Raw genomic sequence first — 25,803 nt, forward strand, 5'->3', positions numbered from 1 at the left:
GCAAGTTGTCTGCTTCTTGCGCAGAAGTTGCGGTGACGTCACAATGACGTCAAGCTCTGGTTGGCCTTGGTTGGGAGGATAGTGTGTAGACCGCAATGCCAGAGATGCCTTGAGGTCTACCCACTATTTCGTTTTACTCAGCCAGTAAGAGGTCGGCGTTTTCACATCATAGGAACTTCTCTGCAAGAAGCAGACGAACTTGGTCTCCGTAGTGCCCAAATGAGACTGTCACAGAAACTATCACCCCTAAATTTCATGAAAGGCTCAGTGCCTTTATTAACCATGGAAATTTGTCTGGGAATTGTATTAGGAACTGTGCACGTGTATTTTTGTTCCGTCGCATGCGCGTACCATGCTAATTGTTTTACTGTACTAGTTATGATTTTGTCGATTTTCCAAATTATATTCCTTACCCTTCCTCGTGTACTTTCAGGGAACGGGTCTTCGAGGGAAATAAATCATTAAAATAAAAATACGCAAGGCATTGTCTTCTAGGTGTTCTTGTATCTATATACGGGTAGCCTCTGCGTGCGTTGAGACACCAGACGTCCATTCGGGTTGGCTAACTTCCGGCTGCATAAAGATATACAGAACAAAATCATCACCGCATGATCGCTTACCTTTCTGCATGGATATCGGCAGCAGCAGACAGCCAAGGCTACCACGCAGATGAAGGCGACGCCGATGCCCACTGCGATGGCGATGATGACTTCTCGCGATAAACCGTTATCATCCCTGCCAATTTCTGCGCAGTGTCAAATGAAGAACATACAAACTGCAATAAGGGCGCGGGCGATACCACAAGGTCAATACAAAGCATTTCTCAAGCTATTTTGCTTTCATTCGCATGCCACCATATGCTAACCTAATCAAATTCAACTATAGCGTACTATTAATTCAGCATAACCTTGTGTATCAAAGAATAAAGCGCGTACACCCTCAATTGTTAAGTTACATTGCTTCACTGGGAATCCAAAATATTTTATAGGTTATATAAGAAGGACATACGAGTGCCTAACATTCTGTAATTGTGCACCCTGTCAATTTGTGTTATATTTGTTTCTGCCTTCTGCGAAACGTATCAATGTATAAATTCACACAAAGGCAATTTCTGTCCTTGGGACATTTCCCTACGATGTTCAAAATATTTGTTGGATTTGTGTGGATACCGAGGGCTCGTAAAAATGTGTGAGGCTGTTTTCTTTTTTTTTTCTTGGCCCCTTATTCTTTAATGATACGCATTCATTATATTTATGTTTATGATGTTTATACTTATCTTCATTCTTTCTGGTCATTGACGCAATAAACCAAATACAAATTATAGTGATGAAACATTTAACTAAAAGACCACAATTCACTTCAACGTGATAACTTTTAAAGCATGAAACTTTTTCAATGGACAAACTTACAGAAATTTGTTCGGCCATACGTCTTTGCATTTCACCTCTAAATGTAGCGAGAAAATTAACGTCATGTGACGTCATGATACCACGTGACACCGCAACTTCACACCGTGACGTCAACTTTTTTTATAAAGCTACCGGGGAAATGGTCAAGTGACCGGACGTCATGGTGCCAAATCGGGACGTCACCTGACACAAAAACGGCAGGTGCCACCCTGACCCTTTAGATGTTTTTCAAACAAATCTAAATATCATTATAGGTCTTCGGAGATAAAGGTTTAGTTGGTAATTTTTTTAATTGGTCGACTGCAAGCTGCGAAAAATTTAGCAGACAATTATGCTCTTACTTTGAAAATTATTTCCATAGTCCCACTCGACGGGCTGGGGAAAGCCATGTATGACATTCTCAAGGGATCGGTCCTCGTTTTGTTCAACGTCGACGGGCTGCGATGTTGTTAGGTTTCGTTCTAAAGTTTCCCCGCAGTTCGGCAGGGGGAATAGAGATCCCCGGTCCAGGAGAGTCCACATGGCTCCGAGGAGAAGACACCAGGCCGCTTGGTCCATGAGCGTGGGACACTCAACCGTGTGCCAGCAGCTGCAATCCGTGACAAAGTCCTGCTTTTAACCAGAAATAGAAAACTAAACCCGCAGGTCACACTGCTCCTACGTCATACAAAAGACATTGTGTTCCCCGCAAACATGGTGACACAGTTACCTGAAGACACACCCCAAACGTGTTTGAAGCATGTTTTCTTCATATATATGTATGCCTCAAACATTTAAACGTGTCTAAAGACAGGTTTTGCATTACATATATGACAGGACTGTCAAACAAGAAGAAAACACTCCTCAGGCAGTGCTTGCAGATTGTATTTTGTAATACGCATTAAGCCCCGGTAACTCTACTAATACATTAATTATACCAAAGAGAGTATGTAGAGACGGACCGAGGCGTGTTTGTTTGTTGTATGTCAGCCTTGTTACATTAATCATACAAGAACTGTCCGTAGAAATGTTCGAAGCATACGAATATGTGGTGGGAACTGTGTGTTTCTCGTCTCACTATCCAGGCCTAGCATATGCATCGTGGGTACCGCGATGGCGGCTACTTCCCGGATATCGGGCGAGGCCGTATTCCTCGAAGGGATCGGTGCCTCCCTCGCCCTTTTGGGTTAATTTCATACTGGCACACCCTTCTTTGGAGTGATTGTGGACGCTACCCATCTGCGGGCTAAGCCACACCACCCACCCCGGGCGCGTCCAAGCCGGCCCCAAAACCCCCAAGAAAGGGAGAGGCGCGAGCCAGAGACTCTCTTGTAGGGGAAGGCTCTGGTCCCTGCCACGAATCTGCCTTGTACGGTAGCGTTGGCTCCTCCAGGTGGATCTGACTGATACGACAAAACCTTCTTTTTAGTCTTTTCTTTTATTTGTTTGGCCGACGGGCAAAGCGTGGTGGCAAGACGCCAATACAACACGTGATTCTATTGATTCACAAACCTGTGTTTCTATATGGCAACCCCTAAAGGGGAAGCCCAGAATTTAGAGGCATGCATATCCGTGGATTATTCGCGGATCATCCGCGAATATCCGCAGTAAACTGGCTGACGCGGATAACGATTAATCAGATTTGGCGGATTGCGTCTCGGATGCGGATATCAGCGGGTTCGGATTTACATTTTTGCCCAGGCGGCCCATAAACATGAGTCTAGAGCGAATAATTGAGTGATGTTATTAAGTGCCTCATCGAATGTATTGGGGACGCAAACTACTTTAGATAAACGGTGCCAATCGGGGAGATAATTGTTCTTTACGTCAAGAAATACTTCATTCTCTCCGAAGATAGAACACATATCTCGCCAAAAATGCTGTCCCTAGAAAAAGTAAAGAATGATGGAGCATCAGCTATCCCGGAAAAGCATGCTCTTGTTTGGCAGGAAAAGAGCTGAAAACTTTTTTGGTCAAAAAATCTCAAGACGTACAAGCCACAAAAAGGTAGATGAATCCTGCAAGTGGCTTCTGCGCCTACAAATAGATCGAGGAGACTGAATTCAATCCTCTGGAGGGGTTGACAAACTTACAGACACCGCCGGGTTTTTGGTCGACGAGCCCTTTCGTTTTCGGCAAGGTCACGCGCACAGCTGGCGCGGAGCCATAGAGTAGTAGGCGCCGCGCAACACTTCCTAGATAATAAAGCCGTATTGCCGAATGAGATGGCTTTATCAGAGAAGGCAAACGCTGGACACATATTGAAAACGAGTGCTGCGTCAGTGCTCGGCTTCGAGTCAAGTTTGAGCCGAACGTTGACGCAATCGTCGTGTCCAATCTTTACCCGGCGTTGGCCTACTCTGATGACGCCATCTCATTCAGCACTACGCAGCTTTGTTATTTAGGAGGTGTTGCGCCGCGGCGCGGTGGAATGCGGACGTGCTCAGTTGCCGCTCTGCCGTCGCCGGTAATTCTTCGCTCTGGATTTCCGTAGTAGCGGTGCGTGGGATGTGATGTGGGTTCTGAAAATACGGTACACCGCTAGTTGAAACGAATTCGGCCAAACTATAATATCCTAAAATATTCCGAAGGATCCCGGAACCTGTATCTAAAGCGTAAATCCCCCAGTATAACACTGTCCATACATAGGGCACCTTGCTCGCAGCAGAAATGATGACATAAGTGTCTGCGGGCACGCCATATTTGTGATTGGTTCACGCTTCAAAAACCAGCTTCCAGACATTAGAGAGTTTGAAGGAACCGTTTTTGCATATGTGATATGGTACAATGGGCCCACCAGTACGAACTGCGCATGCGCTGTCCACAAAAGACTCGCATATGTGCAGTTCGTACCGGAGGGTCCATTGTATACCATTGTGGAGGTGCAAAAACTTTGCCTTAAAATTCTTCTAATGTCTGCAAACTGTCGTTAAAGCTAATTTAGTTCCGTATAAACATCTACCTGGCCATGAATTATTAATATAGGACTGGGAAACTCTGAGGATCGGTAATCTGAATAGCAAACGTTTCAACTTCAAAAACATAAACAGTAACCCATGATCAAGAGATCCGAGCTGGCCTTGAAACGTTGGGTATTCAAACTTCAAACGGTCGGAGATTTTTTTTTTCTTCTTCCTATTTTAGACTGTATTTCGCACGATATACTTATCGGTGGGACCGAGGGTTAAGAAGACACTTGTCCTGTTATCGAACCCGACGGCATTCCTCTGTGGGAGAAGAGATTGAACTGAGATCAGGGGCTGCTTCTTCGCGGGGGTTTGATAACGGTACATCGCACAGGTATTTTTAGGGCTTATCATCGAGGCAACATTTTTTCCAAATCACTGGGCTGTGTACGCATGCGCGGAGCCTGATATTCAGCAGAAGAGAGCAACTGCGCATGCCGGCGCTGGATTAAGGGGCGTGGGGGTTAAGGAGGCTGCAGCCCAGGGCCTCAGTCCTAAGAGCAGGGGATTAAAGCCCCCTTTGCCTTGTTTTTTTTTTTTTTTTATTATTATATTTGGATAACTGTTGCGGAGGCGGCAGAAGAAAAGTCGGGAAGCCCCTGACAGCTTCCTGCCCTCTTCAATTCAATGTAACTCTAAATTATAAAACTTCAAGCAGCGGGAGAAGTCGGGGCCTCCGCCTAAAGTCACTTCCTGTACCTTGTTTACTTCGAGTGACCTTGCCAGCATTTCCATAAGCGAGGCCTCCGCCTCTGAGGGGGTCCCCCGTCCTAGAGGCCAGGGCCGTACCCAGGGGAAGGGTTTCGGGGTTCGACCCCCCCCCCCCCCCCCCTTAAATATATTCGACCAACCCCCCTCACCCCTCTCCCCTCTCCCCGGGAGGGAGGGGACCCCTTCCCTTCCTTTCTCTGTTGGCTGGGGAAGGGAAGAGAAGGGAGGCTGGGAAAGAGGCCCGGGTGGTCTCGATTTCACTAAAGCTCCACTGGATCGGGAGACCCAGTGGGGGACCCGCTAGAGCTCCAGCGATGCTGTTAGGGGTGCACGTGTGCCTGTATATACAACGCAGAACTCTTACTATTACTGCTAACCAGAGGCGCATGAATTTCAGCGCGTCTTCCCCGCGCCCCGAAAACCGCAACGCATCCGGCCACGACCGATCTTTTCGGAGCCACTCCGATAGCGTCCGGAGGGCGGCACTATTGGAGTGGCTCCGTTCCACCGCACAGTGGATCGCAGCGGATGCTAGATACCGTATTCGCCAATCGAGGGCTGAGAGAGAATCACATGACCTTGAGCTTCGAATAGTACACCATAGAGGGTAGGGTGACTCTCTCTCAGAGCTGGGTTGGCTGGGATGGCTCGTAGCGTCATTTGCGGTCCATTATGAGGTGACACAGAGATGTTCGCTTGAGCAATAAACACGTACGTTTGAGGGAAACCCGTATCGTTTTTTGTTTTTTTTTATAATTATAATGCAGTTAAATACAAAGGTGCAGGCGAGCTGGACAAGAATGGCGAAAATGATTCCTGGAGAAGGGGAACAAGAGGGACAGAGGACAAACACAAATCTCCAAACACAGCTAGGTAACTGGTGAGCGACCGAACAAATTCGGCTGGCCCGGATATCCGAACCAGGAACCTCTCCATTACATGTGGAGCGCTCTACCAATTGAGCTAACCAGGGGTTAGACTTCAGTAGAGCAAACGGGTTTTATCAGCTGCCACCAGTCTAACACCAACAAGGGTGAAACTTGCAATTTAAAGTTATAATTATAATGCAATTAAATGCAAAGGTGCTAGCGAGCGGGACAAGAGTGACAAAAAGAATCCCTGGAGAAGGGGAACAAGAGGGACAGAGGACAAACACAAATCTCCAAACACAGCTAGGTAACTGGTGAGCGACCGAAAAAATCCGCCTGGTCCGAGGACGTCTAACCACTGACCAGGGGTTAGACGTCAGTAGAGCAAACGGGTTTTATCAGCTGCCACCAGTCTTACACCAACAAGGGTGAAACTCGCAATTTAAGGTTATAATTATAATGCAATTAAATGCAAAGGTGCAAGCGAGCTGACAAGAATGGCGAAAATAATCCCTGGAGAAGGGATTATTTTCGTCATTGTGTTCTGCAAAACTACCTCCAAAAAAAATTTTCTCGGTACGTCCCTGATGTAAGGCCATTCGTAAAAATTTCAAGGCGCTTCAGTGTTGCCTTGAATCTACCTCAAAGAACGGAGAAGGAAATGGTGACACCCGGAACGAAGCCTGCTCTCTTTTTAAGAAAATGACAGAGCTCGAGACCGCGTTTATGAGCATTTCCTGGAGTGAAATCTTGTAGCGTTTTTACAAAACCATTGCAGCACTCCAGAAGCCTGGCTTAGATATTTCGACTGTTGTCGATCTTCTGAGCTCTCTGGAAGGGTTTGTTAATTCGTTGCGACCTCGCTTTAATACCGTTGACGCGAGAGCACGCGTGTTGAGCAATGAGTACCATCCAGTGTGATCAGGATGAGGGCAAACGTATTGTTTCGAGAAGCTACCCAGACGGAAAAAGCGATTGTGCGCTACAAAGTAGGGAAAAATTTCTTATAGAGACCTACAATGTCGTACTTGACAGTCTGGGCTCTGCTTTGCGGGTGCGAAAGGTTGCCTACGCCGAATTCTGCGAGAAGTTCTGGTTTTTAAAATTGCTCACAGAAGTTGGGAGCCAGATGTCTTTGGCACAGCAGGCCGAGAAGTTGGTGAAAACCTACAAAAAGTATTTAGAGCCAGGATTTTCAGCCGAGGTAATTCAGTTTTCGAACTTTCTGCAAAGTTCTGCATGCCAGGACACGGGTGCCCTAGGATTAAAGCAATTGCTGCACGAAAGAAAACTTATTCATGTTATCCAAACGTTTCGATTGCATTGCGAATATACCTAAGCGTATACGCGTGGCAAACTGTGAGAGCGAGTGATCGTTTTCTAAGTTGTCACTGATAAAGAATCGCCTTCGTTCTAGCATCCTGGATGGAAAGCCGAACTCGCTCGCTATCATGTCAATTGAGAGTGACCTTCTCTACGATTTATCTTTTGAACAAACTATATCAGATTTTGCCAAAGGGAAGGCGCGAAAGAAGCCATTTTAGAGGAAGAAATTAGTAGTGCAATATACTTTTATGTTCGCTCCTTCTGTCCTAACTTCCACGTTGTCAAGAAAGCGCTTAGTACGACATCCTTTCAGGTTATGAATGCAAACCTCGGCATTGTCTTATTTGCTCTTTTGCTAATATTGCCGCGCGCGCTCGCCAAGTAGGCAGCGCGCGTGTGGCCTAATGGTTATCGCGCCTGCCTCCCACGCGAAAAGCTAGGGTTCGAATCCTGGAGCGACATGTCTTTTGTTTATTCCTCTAATTTAGTGTTCTGGAGAATTCGAGAATCATGTTGCTTGTTCCAGGCCCGAATGTTCCACGCGTCGAAGTTTCTTCGCCGATTATTCCAGAAGACCACGCATGTACATAAGGGGCTCCGCGTGGCGAGCCGCAGTCAGTTTCGCCCCAGCGTTCGACTGTGCTGCTACGCCGACTTCGACGCCCGCGACGCTCTGTTATTATCTTTGTACCCTTTTAGTTTTTGGCACAAGTTCGCCACATTAAACGTTTCTTTCTTTCTGTTTATTTAGTGTTCCTTTGGTCACCACCCGTGACATTTTGGTGGAGGTGCGGGGTAACCGCATGCCCGTGCAGCGCTCCCCTCCGAGTTCTCGGAGTGCAAGTCCGAACACAAGCCCCCAAGAACCCAACGAGGACCAGACCGAGATCCGATTAAGTCGCCGGAACCTTGGCCTACCCCCGGAGTTAGGACCCTTGCCACCCAGGACCAGGCAAACAAGGAAGACGACGATGGCCAACCAGTCGGAGACCCCGGCCGCTCCAGCCGTCGTTTACCTGCCCGTCGTACCGCGGACGGCTGCTCCATTCCACGGCGAGCAATACGAAGACGTCGAAGACTGGATTGACCAGTATGAACGCGTTGCCCGCCACAATTGCTGGACCGACGAGCAGCGCCTGAACAACGTCTATTTTTCGCTTGAGGGTACCGCCAAGCACTGGTACGAGAATCATGAGTCCTCTTTGACGTCGTGGGACATGTTCAAGACCGATCTCAAAGCTACGTTCAGCAACCACCACCGCCGAGAGAGAGCCGAGGACCTACTGCGAACCAGAACCCAGGGCCCCAACGAGAGCGTCACCGGCTTCGTCGAGGATGTTCTTCGCCTGAGCGCCCGCGCCGATTCTCAGGCTACAGAGGAGAAGAAGCTGCGACACCTGATGAGGGGTGTGAAAAGCGAGATATTCGGAGGTCTCATTCGCAATCCCCCGACAACTGTGGACGGGTTCGTCACGGAGGCGACGAATATGGAACGTGCCCTACTAGCACGCGCCAGACACTACGAGCGACACCCTGGCGTGACTACTCTGGCGACATCCGGATACAACCTTGGTACCGACCTCCCAGGCATCCGTGACATCATCCGTGAAGTCGTCCGGGAAGAAATCCGCAAGATGCTCCCCGCTATGGATCGCCCGTCCTCCCTGTCGCTCGCCGAGGTCGTGCGAGATGAAGTTCATCGGGCCTTCCAACCTGAGGTTCCGATCAACATGACGACGCCAGAGGAGCCGACTTTGAGCTACGCCGCCATGGCCCGACGACCGCCGCAAGCTAACCGCCAGGCCACGGCGCCACCCCGACGAGACCCTCCGATGCCACAGTACCCTCGACGCCAAGAAGGGCAAGTCCAGGACGTCCGCCCGGAGCAACCCTCGCCGAGGAAGACCGACGTGTGGCGAACGGCCGACCGACGCCCGCTCTGCTACCACTGCGGGGAACCCGACCATGTGTACCGCCGATGCCCATACCGACGACTCGGGCTGCGCGGGTTCCACCCAAACGACCCGCGCCCCCGGTATGGTGAACGCCCTCGGGAGATCGACGAGTACCTGCGACGACCCCAGTCCCCCGAGCCTGCGTCCCGCCGAGAGTTCCGGTCGCCATCGCCGCGACGTCCAGCTTCGCCGATGCACCGACCCCGACGTGAAAGCCTGTCACCCCTCGCTCCTCGCCGGGGAAACTAGGCGCGGCAACCCCTGGAGGTGGAGTTGCCGAAGACGACCGACGTAAAGAGCCTCCAAGAACGACGGAGCGCTCCCACTCCCCCGACGCCACGCATCGCTACGACGCCCCTGCAACGGTGTCCAACAACCTAAACGTCGTCATTGACGGCCACGACGCATCGGCACTCGTGGACACCGGAGCAGACTACTCAGTCTTGAGTGGGAGGCTCTCCCGCCGCCTTCGAAAAGTCATGACGCCGTGGGAAGGACCCCAAATACGAACCGCCGGAGGACATCTCATTACACCAGTCGGGAGATGCACTGCTCGCGTCGAGATCCACGGTGAAACGTGCCCTGTCAGGTTCGTCATTCTACAAGACTGTTCGAGGGACGTTATCCTCGGAATGGACTTTCTCTGCGAGTATGGCGCCGTCATCGACCTCGGAACAAACCGGCTGACGCTACGAAAACCTGCTCCACCATCGGAGGAACCCCAAGCGACGTCACCCACGGTCCGAGTACTCGCAAACCACGTAAACCTACCACCGCGGTCGAGTGTTTTCGTACTTGTCGGGATCGATGAAGCTTCCTATGGTGAAGTTCTTCTCGAGGGAAACCTCCAATTGCTCCTGGGCAGAGGCATAGGCGTCGCAAGGGGAGTAGCTGAACTTCAGGATGGGCGGACTGTGGCCCTCGTGACGAACTTCCGAAACGAAACGCAACACCTCACGAAAGGTGCAGCCGTGGGCCACGTCGAGGAACTCCGAAACCCCGCCGAAATCACCGCGATTACTGACGAATTCTCGCCGTCCCAGCAAGACAGTACGTCGCCAGCGCAGCTCGACATTGACCCTAAGCTTCCGGACCCTAAACGACGTCAGCTGGTTAACCTCCTCGCCGAATACCGCGACTGCTTTGCGACGTCGTCGAAGGTGCGCCAGACCGCGGTTGCCAAGCACCGCATCGTTACCGAGGACGACGCGCGCCCTGTGCATCGATCACCGTACAGAGTCTCCGCGAAGGAAAGGGAGGTGATCCAGCAGCAAGTTCAAGAGATGCTGAATGACGACATAATCCAACCTTCAAGCAGTCCATGGGCCTCTCCAGTCGTGCTGGTTAAGAAGAAGGACGGAACTCTTCGGTTCTGCGTGGACTACCGGCAGCTCAACACGGTTACGAAGAAAGACGTCTACCCACTGCCCCGCATCGACGACACTCTAGACCGGCTGCGCCACTCTCGATACTTTTCATCGATGGACCTGAAGAGCGGCTACTGGCAAATCGAGGTCGACGAACGGGACCGAGAGAAGACAGCCTTCGTCACGCCGGATGGACTCTACGAGTTCAAGGTGATGCCCTTCGGACTATGCACGGCGCCAGCAACTTTCCAGCGTGTCATGGACACCGTACTGGCAGGGCTGAAGTGGCAGAGCTGTCTCGTCTACCTGGACGACGTCGTAGTATTTTCAGCTGACTTCGACGAGCACTTGCGACGACTCCGCACGGTTCTCCATGCCATACAGACCGCCGGGCTCACTCTCAAGCCGTCAAAGTGCCGGTTCGCCTATGACGAACTGAAGTTCTTAGGTCACGTGGTTAGGAACGAAGGCATTCATCCAGACCCAGAGAAGACTCGCGCGGTCGCAGCATTTCCAGTGCCAAGAGACAAGAAGGCCGTGCGAAGGTTCCTTGGGCTATGTGCCTACTATCGGCGCTTCGTTCGAGATTTCGCAAGGATTTCCGCACCGCTCACAAACCTCACGAAGGACGCCGAGAAGTTCGAATGGGCCGAGGAGCAGCAGCAGGCATTCGACGAGCTGAAGCGACGACTGCAGACGCCTCCTGTTCTTGGACATTTCGACCAGGATGCGGAAACCGAGATTCACACGGACGCAAGTAACGCAGGACTTGGCGCGGTACTGGTTCAAGTTCAAGAAGGCACCGAGCGAGTCATCGCCTACGCAAGTCGGACATTGTCCAAGGCGGAGCGAAATTACTCCACGACTGAAAAAGAATGCCTTGCGGCATAGGTCGGCATTTCCGAACCCACTCACTCACCATCACATCACTAATTACAGCAACATCCAAAAGTCACAGCCCTTCACATCACAAAGTACATTGACGTCCAAAAGTCACAGCCTTTCACATCACAGAGTACACCGACGTCTAAAAGTCACGGCCTTTCACATCACAAAGTACACCGACGTCCAAACGTCACAGCCCTTCACATCACAGAGTACACCGATGTCTAATATTCACGGCCCTTCACATCACAAAGTACACCGACGTCCAAAAGTCACGGCCATTCACATCACGGAGTTCAACCGGACAACAAACTCATCCCCATCACGTCACCGCAATCTCTGAACTCACAAAGTCATTCACCGTCACTTCACGAATCCGTCAAGTTCACGAAGTACTTCACCGTCACATCACGAATCCTATAGAGTTCATAAAGCATTCCCCATCTCATCACCGCCAACTCTGAATTCACGAAGTCGCTCACCGTCCCATCACGAGCTCATCGAGTTCAGCAAGTCGTTCCCCTCACGTCCGTGAACTGATCCCGTTCATGAAGTCGTTCGACCGGTTCGACTTCACGGCCCTTCACCGAGTCACAGCCGTTCACCGAGTCACAGCCATTCACCGAGTCACCGAGGTCACGGAAAGCGGCGTCGGCTTCTGCAGCCGCGGCCACCGCCACTGCTTCCGGCTCTCAGCCATCCTCGAAGTTCTTTCACAGCGGCGCTGACGGCTCCAGATGTGTGTGTCAGTGTGTGTCTGTGTGTGTGTGTGTGTGGGGGGGGGGGGGGGGGGGGTGGTATTGGGCTGGTCCGGGCGATGCACCCTGCTCTTGTCATTTTGTTTGTTTAGCTAGTTCCCTCTGGCTTTTAGTTTTGTTGTCCCGTTTCTTTTATTTTCGTTTTGTTTCGCGCTTTCTTCGTCGTGCGCTCATGCTGTGGAGAGCGAGCGGCTTCTTGACTTCCCTGCTCCGAACTTGTGAGATAAGGTGCTTGTTTCCGGGAGAGTTATAAGCCCCACGGATGCCCAGAACCAAAATGGCTGCTGTTTTGTCGGCGAGCGGTATTACAACGGTTGGCATCACCCTAGCAAAGCGCACAGGAAGGCTCCCTAGACTTCGCCTGGTTGTCGGCGTTGTGATTGTGGAGGGGACCCCACCTCAAAATCTTCTGGCCTGTCTTTTTTTTTTTTTTGTTAATTTCGTTGCGCACGGTTTTTCTTTTTTTAAAGAAGGCGCTTATATTTTTGCCAACCACCGCTCGCCGAGGGGGCAAAAAGGAGAGACAGACACGAACCTGCGTGCACGATTTTTGTGAATCATCTGACTAACATTAATACGAGTCCATATTATATGAATGAAGACATTTTAGCGGATTACATTTTAGCGATTAGAGATCACATACGCGAGTCGACGTTTATTATAGGCATTTGTAGGGGCGGCAAACTGGGCATCCAAACAGACCGCGCCAGGTGGTCTGTTCGGAACGATAGCAAGGGGTGCTTTGCTATAGTTTGGGAAAAAAATATGAACTCAAGTTCGAGCGTCCATCGCCAAAGGTTGGCAAGCTCGAAAACAGGACGGCGGCGGCCTCCATTTTATCTATTCGGTCAAATGAACGCCGCCATTCGCTAAAATGTCATTCGATGAAACGTCGTGGGCCAGGTTTCGCTGGCTAAACCGTCGTTCGATCAGTACAAAATTGCTTTGTGTGTTTTATCTTAATAATTATGATCCATGGCAACCAGCCTATCGTTGCCTACCTCACTGTACGTCGTGAAATAGCGCGATGATGTCCCTTTCATAAGAGATACCATAATAACGCAATACTTCACAACCGACCGCTGAATCACCCGTCTAATATTTTGTCACGGATTTAATCATATATATATAAAGTAGACATTCCAAAACAAGAGTCATCTATTCCCAAAAATTTCAGTGGACTGGAACTACCTTCCCACATCTGTTGCCACAATTGCCACTTACCATATAAAATTGCCGTAAATAATCTATACAGCTCAGACTGAGCTCCAAAGTGTACAGCTTTGTTCTGTTCTCTCCTTACTCCCGCTCACCTCTGTAATGCCGATGGCCCTGAGGGTATGTCAGTTAAGCAAATAAATAAAAAAAGTAAGTGCCTCCCCTGAAACACCTCTTAAAGAGGCGACCTGCAGCTTGCCGAAGCAATGAAATCTGTGTTTTATTCAAACCCGTTGGTCAGAGTACACCTCATCATTAATTAAACCACTCATTGGATCATTCACCTCAAAGCAATATGTTTACTTCTGAGCGTGTTCGTGTCGCTCAACCTACTTTGAGCGAAATGCAGTCAAGATAACTAATGATGGCGGTCGACTCCACTTTTCTCAGCTTTGAACCGAAGCAAGGCGCGCGACTCACGCGCGCCTCGCGCTAGTTGTTTTACGCCGGGGTTTGGCTGCGCATAGACTCGTATTATAGGTAGCATACTGTGTTTTCGGAGTTCATTTTTGAATAGAAACGGAGCGTGTTTTTCGGAGTTTATTTTGTAGCGTAGGCTACACTGGCCGAGGCTGAGCAGTTTCGCGTGGCTTCTGGCGAGCCGTGCTGCGTATGCGCGAGTAGCAGTGACGTCACACGTGTCAGTCCCCGATGCACGCGCCGCGCGCATGGACCCGCTCGAGATCATGCATGGCTCGCGCTGTCCGGTTGTTCTGGGCGGCAGCTTGGTTTCTTGATACATAACACGGCGCACAGCTGGCCAAACCAACGACGGGCATCTGGCACGCCTCAGCGGAGGATTAATTTGGACCATCTGGGGATCTTTTGACGTGCAACCGAAGGCTCGGTTACACGGCGCCTCCTCCGCAATAAGAAGAGCAGAGAAGCTTAACTCATCGGATCCCGAAGTAGTCACATAATCCGTAAACCGTCTGTGTCATTGAAGCAGCAGTAAGCATGATAATCAAGCTAATCCTAGACAACCAGGAAAGCTAAGAATAACCAGCTGAACCTAAGCTTACACTACGTATATCCTGGCATAGCCGAGCTAAGCCACTGCAATTTTTTTACAATGAATTCGGGGTGTTTTTCGGAGCTTTCTTTAATGGTAAACAAAATTCGGAGTTTGTCGGCTTCTTCGGTGGTGCGAATTAAATGTAGAAAACAGCAGTTTGTGAATTTAGTAAATCAGCCTTTTCATATGCGAGACTTCGACTATGGTCGTAAGAGAAGCTACCTCATAAGTTGCAACTAGAAAAGATGACAAACGTAAAGCTTGTCGTAAATTCCGGGGAAATATGAAGACCTGTCGGCGTTATTACTTCTGGCAGCTCCGAATATTCGGGGTTTTTCGGATAAACCCGAATCGGCAAAAGTTTAAACGGCAAGTGTTCTTCGGATTTCATAGGGTTTATTCAAAAACGCGGAGCCCTAATTATACTGTAGTGGGCTCACGCAAAATGCGGAGCTTACTGCATTCTTAACTTGGTTAAGACTGCAGTTCGAAGCCCCGAGCGCGCACTCGCTCCCTTCCGCCAAGCATTCGCTGCGCTTGCAAGCTTGTGCTTTTCTGGTGACGCAGGTCCACGAAAACAACATGCATACGAAATCAATAAAAGACGAAGTTGCCGGGGCGCGCGGAATACCCATGCCTCGAGAGTCGAGGCACAGAGAACGTATACCAGCCCCAACAGTCGGATGCGCAGTGGTGACCCGGAGGCTAGAAACCTCGCGCTGCAGGCAGACCTTGCACTGCGGTCGTCACCGGTCACTGAATATAAGTACAATAGCGCAATGTGCTGAACGTACTTGGCACGCTACACCTATGTCGATACCTGTGGGCGGCATGTTTCCGTATTTCGTTAAACTCCTACGCATCTGAAGCTCCGTTCGACTAAACATGAAAGGAACCGCGGCGCAAAAGGACACACACACAAGTAGAACAGCGACACGTGCACAGCGCTGTCTGTCCGCTACTTGCTTTCCCTGTGTCCTCTTGCGCCGTTTTTCCTTGTATGAACGGTCTTTGTCAAAAGTCCACAGCCCACCAAGCCGCTCCGGCCAGGCCGGTGAGGGCTCCGAACTTGCTACAAAGACTGAACTATGCACAGACCGGCCCACCTTCAAACTTTACCACAGTCACCTAAACATCTGTTGGACAAAGAGTCAATCATTTGCTAAAGTCCGACGGGGCGGTGTTCGCGAATATAATAGACTCGGAAACTTGATGGGACGCAAGTTCTTGAAGCGGGAATCTCTACGAAGCGTTTTATTAGAGGACAGGGTCTTCCAGTTTCACCCCATGGCATCGCTTTCAGTCATGATGGCACGCTGTACGATTGATTGGGAGCTAGTGCGCCACTTTCCGCGAGAACACCAGTAATGCAGGCGGCAGCTACCTACGGAGAAAACTCTGCGAATGACAAGGACTAAAGTATCTAGACTTAAAAATGAATTTTCTAACGTTATACTCACATGACGTGACGTGAGCATGTAAAACGTGGTGCTCAGTGGCACCTCATTTCACATCATTTTTCCACTATATTTTATACACCAACTCATGTTTACAAACAAATTGGAGCGCTCCTACCGACGCCACCGGCGCCGCGCATGCGCAATGGGGTGTGGGCAAGAAGCTCGCCGCGTCGCCGATAAACAAACCATTGAATTGCGTTGTTCTTGGCGGCGGTGTGAGTCCCCGTGCACTTTTCTGCGTTGGAATTGTTGATTCTACGTCTTCCTGGCAATGCCTGACTACTTGAGCAGCCTCAGCGAAATTACCGAGGCTCGCTACACCACAAAACTTCGCGTGAATAATGTGACATGCGGCGATTCATTCCGCGTGGACGCCGCAAAGGGTACGCTAAAGCCTGATTCGCATGATGAAATTTCGGTCACAATTTTCAGTCATGACGTCGCTCGGGTTACAACAGCGTGAACCGTAGCTGAGATGTTCAACATCGATACTGAAAATCGCAAGCAGAATCGGACCAAGTGAATGAGGCATAACAAGTCGTCGATGGTCACTGGTAACAACGATCAACATCTCCTTGTATCCACTGTTTACATCGAGCCTGCTTACCAATTTTCGAAGTTAGTATTTTGAGGCCTGCACTCACTTCTTATCGCAAGTACCGGGCCAACATTTGGTCCACGGGCCGGTGTCGTCTAAAAGAGCAGACGACGAGCAGAAGCGTTTGAAAAAGCAGACGACAGTTCGAGCGATCAGGCGGCCGTTCGATCTTGAAGACGCACTGAACGTCCGCATGCAGGCGGTCCCAACAACTTGGCGGTATTCCCGCTTTCATGACGGAACAAAACATATAAATCTGATGACAACAATTATCCGTGAGTTTAACCCAAACTGCTTCCCGCCCAAGCAATCGTGGTCCGACGGCGACTGGTTTTCCATTTTCACGGCACATATCCACGTTCTCGAACGAACCGAGCACATGAAAACTGATCTTCCAACCTTTTTCGACTCTTTTGGTACAGCTCCAGTCGCGGCGTTTTGACGAGAAGGCAAGTTTTTGTCAGGTTTTTTTTTTTAATACAACGCTAGAATACACGTCTCAAATAGGGACTTCCGCCTTCAGCCCCAGACCGGAAGTGCGCCCGACGCGCGACCACCGCGCCGTGACGTAACAGAGATGAGTTCGTTGGTTCGTGTATAGCCAGAACATAATTTCGGCGACATATTCACCTATACATGAACTCATCTCCGTTACGTCACGGCGCGGTGGTGGCGCGTCGGGCGTAACAGAGATGCTCCTTAAAACAAAAACCAAAAGGCTCCTTAAAACCAAAACCGACAGACTCCACACGTAACCCGTAACAAAAAAGAACAGGTCACAACGGGTCGACAAAGGCAGGGTTGGGCAGAAATACTCAAAAATGTATTTGGAAATACAAATACTGGGATATATTGAAATAGTAGCTAAAATACTGATACTAAGATACATCTGTAAAAATGTATCGCGATACGTATCGGAAATACATTTTAAAAAGAGGCAAAAAGTATTTGGAAATACAAATACAGGAATACATTTTAGGGAGGGCAGAAATACAAATACAGAAATACTGATAGCGGAATACATTTTTCAAATTTTTTGAGACGCCAACTGAGATGAAGCTTGAAGTTTGAAGTGGATGTTTTCGATCCCGAAATTACGTTCCCGTAGGCTTGGCACTTTGCCTTGAAGGTAGTGGTTTCGGACGACAAGGAGTCTTTAATGGGTCCAAAAAAAACGTTCCAACAATTGCTGACCGCGGTCCCTTCCATGACATCCTGTCTGTCTGACGAGGGAATCCTGTCAACATTGATCACATTATGTCACGGCGGAATGAACTAGAATTCTTTATCTGTAGGTGTGGCCTTGAACACGAAACTTTACCACGCTGCTGTATGAAAGGGCAATGCGCACTTTCGTTGTAGGCTACCTAGCTGAAGATCGTGCATGCAGTGTCATTTGGAATTTTTGAGAATAGTGGACCACCTGAAGAATCTTGGAATACATGTCTTATCTTCTGTTTTACAGTTGAAAAAACGATACGGTAGTATCCCTGTTCTGAAGGTCTTTACTACCAACCCTCCGCCACCGACGCACGGATTGCAGTCCTCAAGTTTTGCCTAGCATTATCCAAACAGAGACCTCGTGGATTACGAGCTGATACTGCCGGCACAGGTGCGAGCTGTCCAAGAAACGGCGGTCTCGAGACTAGTTGCGGGAGTACGTAGTCTGGGATGGCACAGCGATGTCACTTCTAGCCTCCTTCTGGGTTTCGGATCACCAGAGCAGCGGGTCACGTTCACGTCGGCTGATGACGTACCCTTGAGCCGTGCAATATTACGGGCGCAGCCGCAGATGCATTCGGATATGTGTTGAACTTCACAGCATGAGTCTTCCTACTATTTCAAGTCAGCCACCGCCTGGCTCGTGCTGCAACGGAATGTGACTCAGCTTTGCCCGCAGGGTGTACTCTGTACGCTAAGGCGAGAGAGACGGTTAGCAGCGGGCATTGGATGCCAGGAAACAATGACTCAAGAAATCCCTACCTAAAGACCTGCGGCAGAAGATGCTCTGACTCCACTCCTGGCACGCCACCCGGTTCGAGTTTCCCACTATGCAACACTTCTCAGAAGAGAGAAAAGGACTAATAGAAAAATAGTTTGCAGAATCAAAAGGAACTAATTGGTCAGCATAATAACAATACCCCAGCATCTCCTTGACTCTGGTGCCCTTAGAAGTAAAAAAAAAATGCTTTCAAACTTGTTTCTCTTCTTTTTTTTTTTTTTTGGGGGGGGGGGGGGGGGGGGGGAGTATTTTTCAAAAATTGTAACGAAATACATTTCATCGTGATTGTATCGCGATACAAAGGAACATTCAAAATGTATTTCGATACAGGAATACAGATACTGGTGAAAAAAATGTATCGCGATACAGAAATACAGATACGAAACGTATTTCTGAAATACTATCGCGATACATTTGTATCGCGATACTGCCCAACCTTGGACAAAGGTCGCAAAAGGAGAAACCCGAACAGCGAACTTTTCCCTACGCTTGGCAAGGTCAAACTTTGTACCTACAGGTTGCCTCAAGCTTGAAACACAAAAGCTTACCCCAAGCTTGAAACACAAAAGCACTAATCGCAAACGAGCGTGTTGGGGACGAATTAAGTAAGTGCTTATACTTCCTGTTTACTCGTCTAAGAAACTAGGGAACTTTGTGTATTGTTCCAATAATCCCGATACTGTTCTGTCGTCTCTGTGCATGCATAGTATCGTTATTGGGTATCGTTACCGAGCACGAAAACCGTCTACAAGAACTCCCTACCGTTTATCGTTTCTCTAGTGAAATTAAAGACGACGTTGGCAAAGAGAAGCAAGCTAACTAATCTCGAAGGGAAGCGAAACAGAGGTCGTCTTCGCTCCTTCAGCTCCCCTTGATAACCGGTGATTTCTTCAAGCAGACAGAGCCAGTGAGGACGTCTTCAGTGAACATCAAACATAGTCTTTGAGATGAATAGAGGCAGGTTCTTAATTTTGTTTTTGTTACAAAAGAAGGGTCATTTTGGAACAAGGTCTGGTGGGAAATGCAAGATGGGAGGACGGGTAAACAGCTCGTTCACACTTCTAGACGGGGAACACAGCCTGTCAGAAAAACTGGACATCACCGGCTCATCTGACAAAAGGTGCAACGCCAGGGTCTAAAGAGCCTAGGAAAGTAAAAGCTCTTTGAGTGAAGCGACGATACGTGCCCCAGAACAGCACGGCGACGTGCATGGAAAAAGTTTAAAGGAACGCGGCAAGCCCGGTTCAATAGTTTTTCATGTTTTAAAAATAACAGGCTTATTCAGCTCTTTGCGCACCTTGTGTGTTTGTTTACCCCTCAGACGCTCTGACGTACCGCTATTTACACCTCGTTTTGACCAATGACGGCGCGCGCTTTTTCGTCTCGTCTTCACACGTTCTGTGCGCGCTTTTTATGTTTCCCGCTGATTGTTGTGCCATTCTTCGTATTTACTTCTTTTCAATGGGTCACGATAACGTTCGCAAGCGCGGAAGACACGTTTTGGTACCCCTACTTGCACGTCGTATAAACACTTACTTCGAATTTGACTTCGACCTCGACCGCGCACCTTGTTTTTCATTGGTAGCCTGCTTGCAACAGCAGGATGACGGTGATGACAACGCAATCGCGGTCTGCTTGTGGTCCTGTGTGATGGGCTCTCACTTCCGATCGAAGTGAAAGTTATTCGTATCGCTCCGACGCTGTTGAAAAAACTCAACAGACCTTTGAATGAGTCACTTGCTCAGGAAAATAACGAGGAGACGAATGTCTAAGCGCTTATGTAAGAAGAGTGGTCTCGATTTCAAATGGAAAAGCACTCCAGCAAAATGTGGCCGATATGGTTCGTATGCAAAACTAGCTAGCATAAAAAAAAGAGATAAATTCAGAAATGGGGACGGACTATCTGTCTCCTCCCTTGGAAAAGATTTATGTCATTTTATCAAGAATCTTTGAACACTCGTACTCCGCCTTCGCGTTCGAAGCGCTGTTCACGGAGTAAGGCTAGGCTGCTTAGTGGATTGAGTTTCGCCACGTGCTCGTCGCATATTTTCTTATGGGGTCCGGCTTTTACACACAAGTATCGTGCCAGTAGCTGACGTTTGCTCAAATAAACAGAAACAAAAACCTCTTTAGTCAATATTCACGTTCAACGGAAATCGAAGAACTCTGTTCGTATTCCTAGAATTCCAGAACTCAGGCATATGCACGACTGTGATGAAAACTATTATCGGCAACAGCAAGCGAAGCCCCCACCTAAACGCCTGGGAGCACGTAAAATCATCCCCGCCTGTTGTTGCAACGGACATGTCCGCGCGCTTGTTAGGAAACGTGGGCGACAAACCATGATGCCAATCGGCTGTTTCCTCACATTCTTAAAATTATCATAATTCTCTGGAATATGGATGAAGCCCGTAAACTTCCGTGATTTTTCTAGAATAGCGTCAAGCCTTTCCGAGATCTTAGATGCTAAATAGCGTTTGAAAAAATCCGGAAGCGGCCGAAACAGATCAAATCCAGCGCACGCTTTTTCGTGTGGACAGGTAAAAACGAGCGTATGCGGCATATTACCAGCATCATAGAATATCTCTAAGCATTATTAAGCGAGAGCGAGAAAACAAACATTGCATAGTCCAGTTAGGGTCCCACCAGTACTCGCGTAAAAGCTCCGGGAAGACGGTTTTATTTGTGTTTCCTTGAGGGGTGCGCGCACGCGCGCGCTTACAAAAGACAAAAACATGGGCGCACGGACGCACGCAGATGCAATCAACGCGAAAGAAACCCTCCCGTGGCAGAATAGCACAGTGGTAAAACGACACCTTCCCCGGCCCCCCACACACAATGACACACACACCGAAAGGAGGAGCCGCCAAGCCGCGCCGCGTAAACGGAACCCCACGGCCATGCAGGAGGATCAAACGTCTGCCGCGCACAGACAAAGCCTCCCTAAAGTTCGCTAAGCTGCACATGTACTACGCGACGCGGGTACGCACGCCCGCAGTATCGGGGCAGAGGAGCCGAGGCCCGCCAAACTCGTTGGAGTCGCCGCTGAGTCTCTGCCGGTCCAAACATCCCCCCCTCCCCCCCAATCCCCATCTGGGAAGCGCTGGTGCCGCTTCGTCTGCAATACACAGTCCCCTCCCCATTTCCGGATTAGCGCTTAAGCCGCGCACAGTCGCACACGCAAAATGTCACATCCTCTCTCAAAGTCCTCCAAAGCAAACGCCACCTGCAGCTGCTTCCCCCAAACATTACCAGACCACCCCTACGAATCTCGTTCTGGGCTATAACAGAAGTTCCTTCCATGTTTCTGCTCCGTCTGCACTCTATGCTAACCGCCACAGCATGTTTGTGCGTATAAGGGCACCAACATGCTGCAGACACTGCCAAATGTCAAGTCGGCTATCAGTCGCGAAGAGTACGCACACGCAAGCAAATCCATACCGACATCTCCTGAGTCCTGACTCCTAGTTCACGAACTCAGTCCCCATCACATCACAAATTCAGTTCACGAATTCATTCACCATCACATCACGTATATACCAGAGTCACGAAGTCCTTCACCACTGCATCACGGGTGCGTCAGAGTTCACGAGGTCACTCCCCGCCACATCACGGCTCCTTCCGAGTTCATGAAGACACTCCCCTTCGCATCACGACTCGTTCCGCGTTCACGAAGTCACATCCCCTTCACATCACGGCTTCTTCCGAGTTCACGGAGTCACGCCCGTTCACATCACGACTCCTTCCGCGTTCACGAAGTCACATCCCCTTCACATCACGAGTTCTTTCGCGTTCACGGAGTCACGCCCATTCACATCACGACTCCTTCCGCGTTCACGAAATCACATCCCCTTCACATCACGACTTCGTCCGAGTTCACGAAGTCATTCACAGCCCTTCACCATGACGCGGTGAGCGTGAGTGAGTGTGAGTGAGCGAGTTCGTGAGTGACTTCGCCGAGGTATGCCTTGCGGTCGTCTGGGCAATCACGAAGTTCCGCCCGTACTTGTACGGGAGCCCGTTCCGTGTAGTCACGGACCACCATTCGCTCTGCTGGCTTGCTAACCTGAAGGACCCGTCAGGACGTCTTGCTCGATGGAGCCTCCGACTACAAGAGTTTAACATGACAGTGGTCTACAAGTCCGGCCGGAAGCACAGCGACGCCGACTGCTTGTCCAGAGCCCCCGTCGAAACCCCTTCCGGCTGCAGCGACGACAATGACGACGAGAGCTTCCTAGGAGCTGTAAACGCCGACGACACGGCACGACGTCAACGGGACGATCCTGAGCTGCGCGCATTAATCGAGCACCTGGAAGGGGGTGGGGGGTACCGTGCCACGTGTCTTCTCACGACTATGGCCGACCTTCGCCATTCGACAAGGTGTACTCTACAAAGAGAACTTCGGCGACAACAGCACACCGTGGTTGCTGGTAATCCCGACCGACCTTCGGGAGGAGATCTTTCAAGCATGTCACGACGACCCGACGTCGGGACACCTCGGTTACAGCCGAACACTGGCCCGTATTCGTGAAAAGTATTACTGGCCAAAGCTCCCCAAAGCCGTCCACCTCTACACCCGATCGTGCCACGAGTGCCAGCGACGTAAGAAACCGCCAACGAAACCGGCCGGTCTCCTGCAGCCGATTGCTCCCCCGACCGCACCGTTCCAGCAGATCGGAATGGACCTACTTGGCCCCTTTCCGCCGTCAACATCGGGAAACCGCTGGATAATCGTCGCCACAGATTATCTCACGCGGTACGCCGAAACGAAAGCCCTCCCTTCAGGGACTGCTGTGGAAGTCGCCAAGTTTTTCATCGAGTCCATCGTCCTCCGGCATGGCGCCCCCGAAGTCCTGATCACAGACCGAGGGTCATCGTTCATGGCACAGCTGACTCAAGAAATCCTGCGTCTCAGCCACACCAGCCATCGTCGCACCACGGCGTACCACCCGCAGACCAACGGGCTCACGGAAAGACTCAACAAGACCATCGCCGACATGATTTCCATGTACGTCGACGTGGAGCACAAGACATGGGACGAGGTGCTGCCGTACGTCACCTTTGCCTACAACACGGCCGTACAAGAGACCACCGGAGTGACACCCTTTCAACTGGTGCATGGGCGCAGGGTAACGACAATGCTGGACGCGATGTTACCCCACGAACCGGCTCTCGACGGAAGCGACGACGCCCAGGTGGTTGCCCAACGGGCAGAAGAAGTCCGCCAGCTCGCCAGACACCGTATTCAAGCCCAACAACGTGTCGACGCTGGCCGCTACAACCTTCGTCGTCGGGACGTCCACTTCCAGCCCGGAGACAGGGTGTGGGTGTGGACACCGATCCGCCGCCGTGGTCTCAGTGAGAAACTCCTAAAGCGCTACTTCGAACCCTACCAAGTACTTCGTCGACTCGGTGATCTGAACTACGAGGTGATGCCCGATGGAACACGGACTTCATCACGCCGCCCTCCACGACCAGAAGTCGTCCACGTCGTGCGCATGAAGCCGTACTACGCTCGATAGGACAGTGGACCTTACGTATTCCAAATGACTCTTTAGTTTACCGTTCTTTTTGTTTGCTTTTTGTTTTGTGCTGCATCGGGGCGATGCACTTTTTAAAGGGGGGAGTAATGCCGCGCGCGCTCGCCAAGTAGGCAGCGCGCGTGTGGCCTAATGGTTATCGCGCCTGCCTCCCACGCGAAAAGCTAGGGTTCGAATCCTGGAGCGACATGTCTTTTGTTTATTCCTCTAATTTAGTGTTCCGGAGAATTCGAGAATCATGTTGCTTGTTCCAGGCCCGAATGTTCCACGCGTCGAAGTTTCTTCGCCGATTATTCCAGAAGACCACGCATGTACATAAGGGGCTCCGCGTGGCGAGCCGCAGTCAGTTTCGCCCCAGCGTTCGACTGTGCTGCTACGCCGACTTCGACGCCCGCGACGCTCTGTTATTATCTTTGTACCCTTTTAGTTTTTGGCACAAGTTCGCCACATTAAACGTTTCTTTCTTTCTGTTTATTTAGTGTTCCTTTGGTCACCACCCGTGACAATATAACCGTGCTGATGATTGGCTTTTTTTTTTTTTTTTTGTCCAACTCATTACAAAGAGTGCCCGTGAGAAGCATATAGCGTTTGTTTGGTGTAGTATTTGTCAATTATTTCCAATGTTTCCATTTTGGTACATTGTTTTGTAACTTAGTGTTGGTAATTTCCATTTGTACTGTACCCTCCAGTTTATCGTTCGTGTTGCCTCATATACTGTATAGCGTTGATTATCTGCATTTATCGTGTATTCGTCGTGTACCATGTGTACACATCCTTGCTCTGCTACTCCGTGATGTGTGTGTTAGATAAAAAAAAATTTTAGAGTACAGTCTTGTCTACTTACGGGATTACGGGCCTAAACATTTCCGAAAGGCAAAATACGTATAAGACGGACGTTCGAAGTAGATTTATAGTCGTTGGTGCTACAAGCACACGTTTGATGCGTTTCTCGCTTTCCTTAGAATCGTAATATATTGTGAGGAGGCCCCCCCTCCCCACAATATATTACGACAATATATTGAGGGCGGTGTTTAGGGGGGGGGGGGGGGGGGGGCAAAGTGCTCGTTAGTCCAGGGCCCCTATATTTCTTTATCTGGCCCTGGCGCATGCTCGAAACGCGCTTCGCAGCCCAGTGGACAAAGACGGCAGTGCGCAGAGGTCAATTATTGAAATGGTCCATGTCAGCCTCTCACAAAAGCGTCACAAAAACCATTCGCGACCTAATCCTCAAAGAGAATGTTCACAATTTCTCACATACAACGACCTTTTTAATAACCCGTTATACTGATTTTTTTAAGGCATGCAATGTTTTTTAGCGGAACTCTGCAGACCCAAAATTCGCGCGTCTGTCCGCCCATGTATTTCTTTAAAAAATTCGAGGGGAAATTGATGTCACGTGAAGTATACACCAACTAAGTTTTCCCGCTAACCTTAGCTGGTAGATTGATATCACGTGACGTGACATCTCGAGGCCTACAGGCTAATTCAATTCCTTCGCTGAAGTTAGCAGAAAATTTTACGGCACGTGACCTACATGCCGATTAAATTTCCAAGCTACATTTAGCGGGAAATTAATAACACGGGACTTTACTTCACGCGACCTATTACACCAATTTAGTGTCCCGATAAATTTAGCCGAAAAATTGACGTACAAGGTCAGTTTCCCCCTTAAATTTGTCAAATAAATTTATAAAAAAAAAAAAAATATAGGTGCTTCAACCTCGGAACAATATAGGAGGCATTCA

General features: G+C 49.6%; 1 protein-coding gene across 2 annotated transcripts in view; it reads right to left on the minus strand.

Moving 5' to 3' along the window:
- LOC115316638 overlaps window positions 1-25,803 on the minus strand; it is a 33,742-nt gene that overhangs the window by 5,776 nt on the left and 2,163 nt on the right. The window contains exons 2-3 of one of the 2 annotated variants that reach the window (XM_029976069.3): window positions 1,751-1,998; window positions 621-745 (exon numbers count right to left, since the gene is read on the minus strand). In XM_029976069.3, coding sequence (XP_029831929.2) covers window positions 621-745; window positions 1,751-1,998 — 373 coding nt within the window. Of the gene's footprint in view, window positions 1-620; window positions 746-1,750; window positions 2,019-25,803 lie in introns of both variants that reach the window. The other variant, XM_040221492.2, reaches the window with a different exon arrangement.

This window comes from Ixodes scapularis, unplaced genomic scaffold (assembly GCF_016920785.2).
Source record: "Ixodes scapularis isolate PalLabHiFi unplaced genomic scaffold, ASM1692078v2 PGA_scaffold12__126_contigs__length_90152505, whole genome shotgun sequence".
Taxonomy (NCBI): domain Eukaryota; kingdom Metazoa; phylum Arthropoda; class Arachnida; order Ixodida; family Ixodidae; genus Ixodes; species Ixodes scapularis.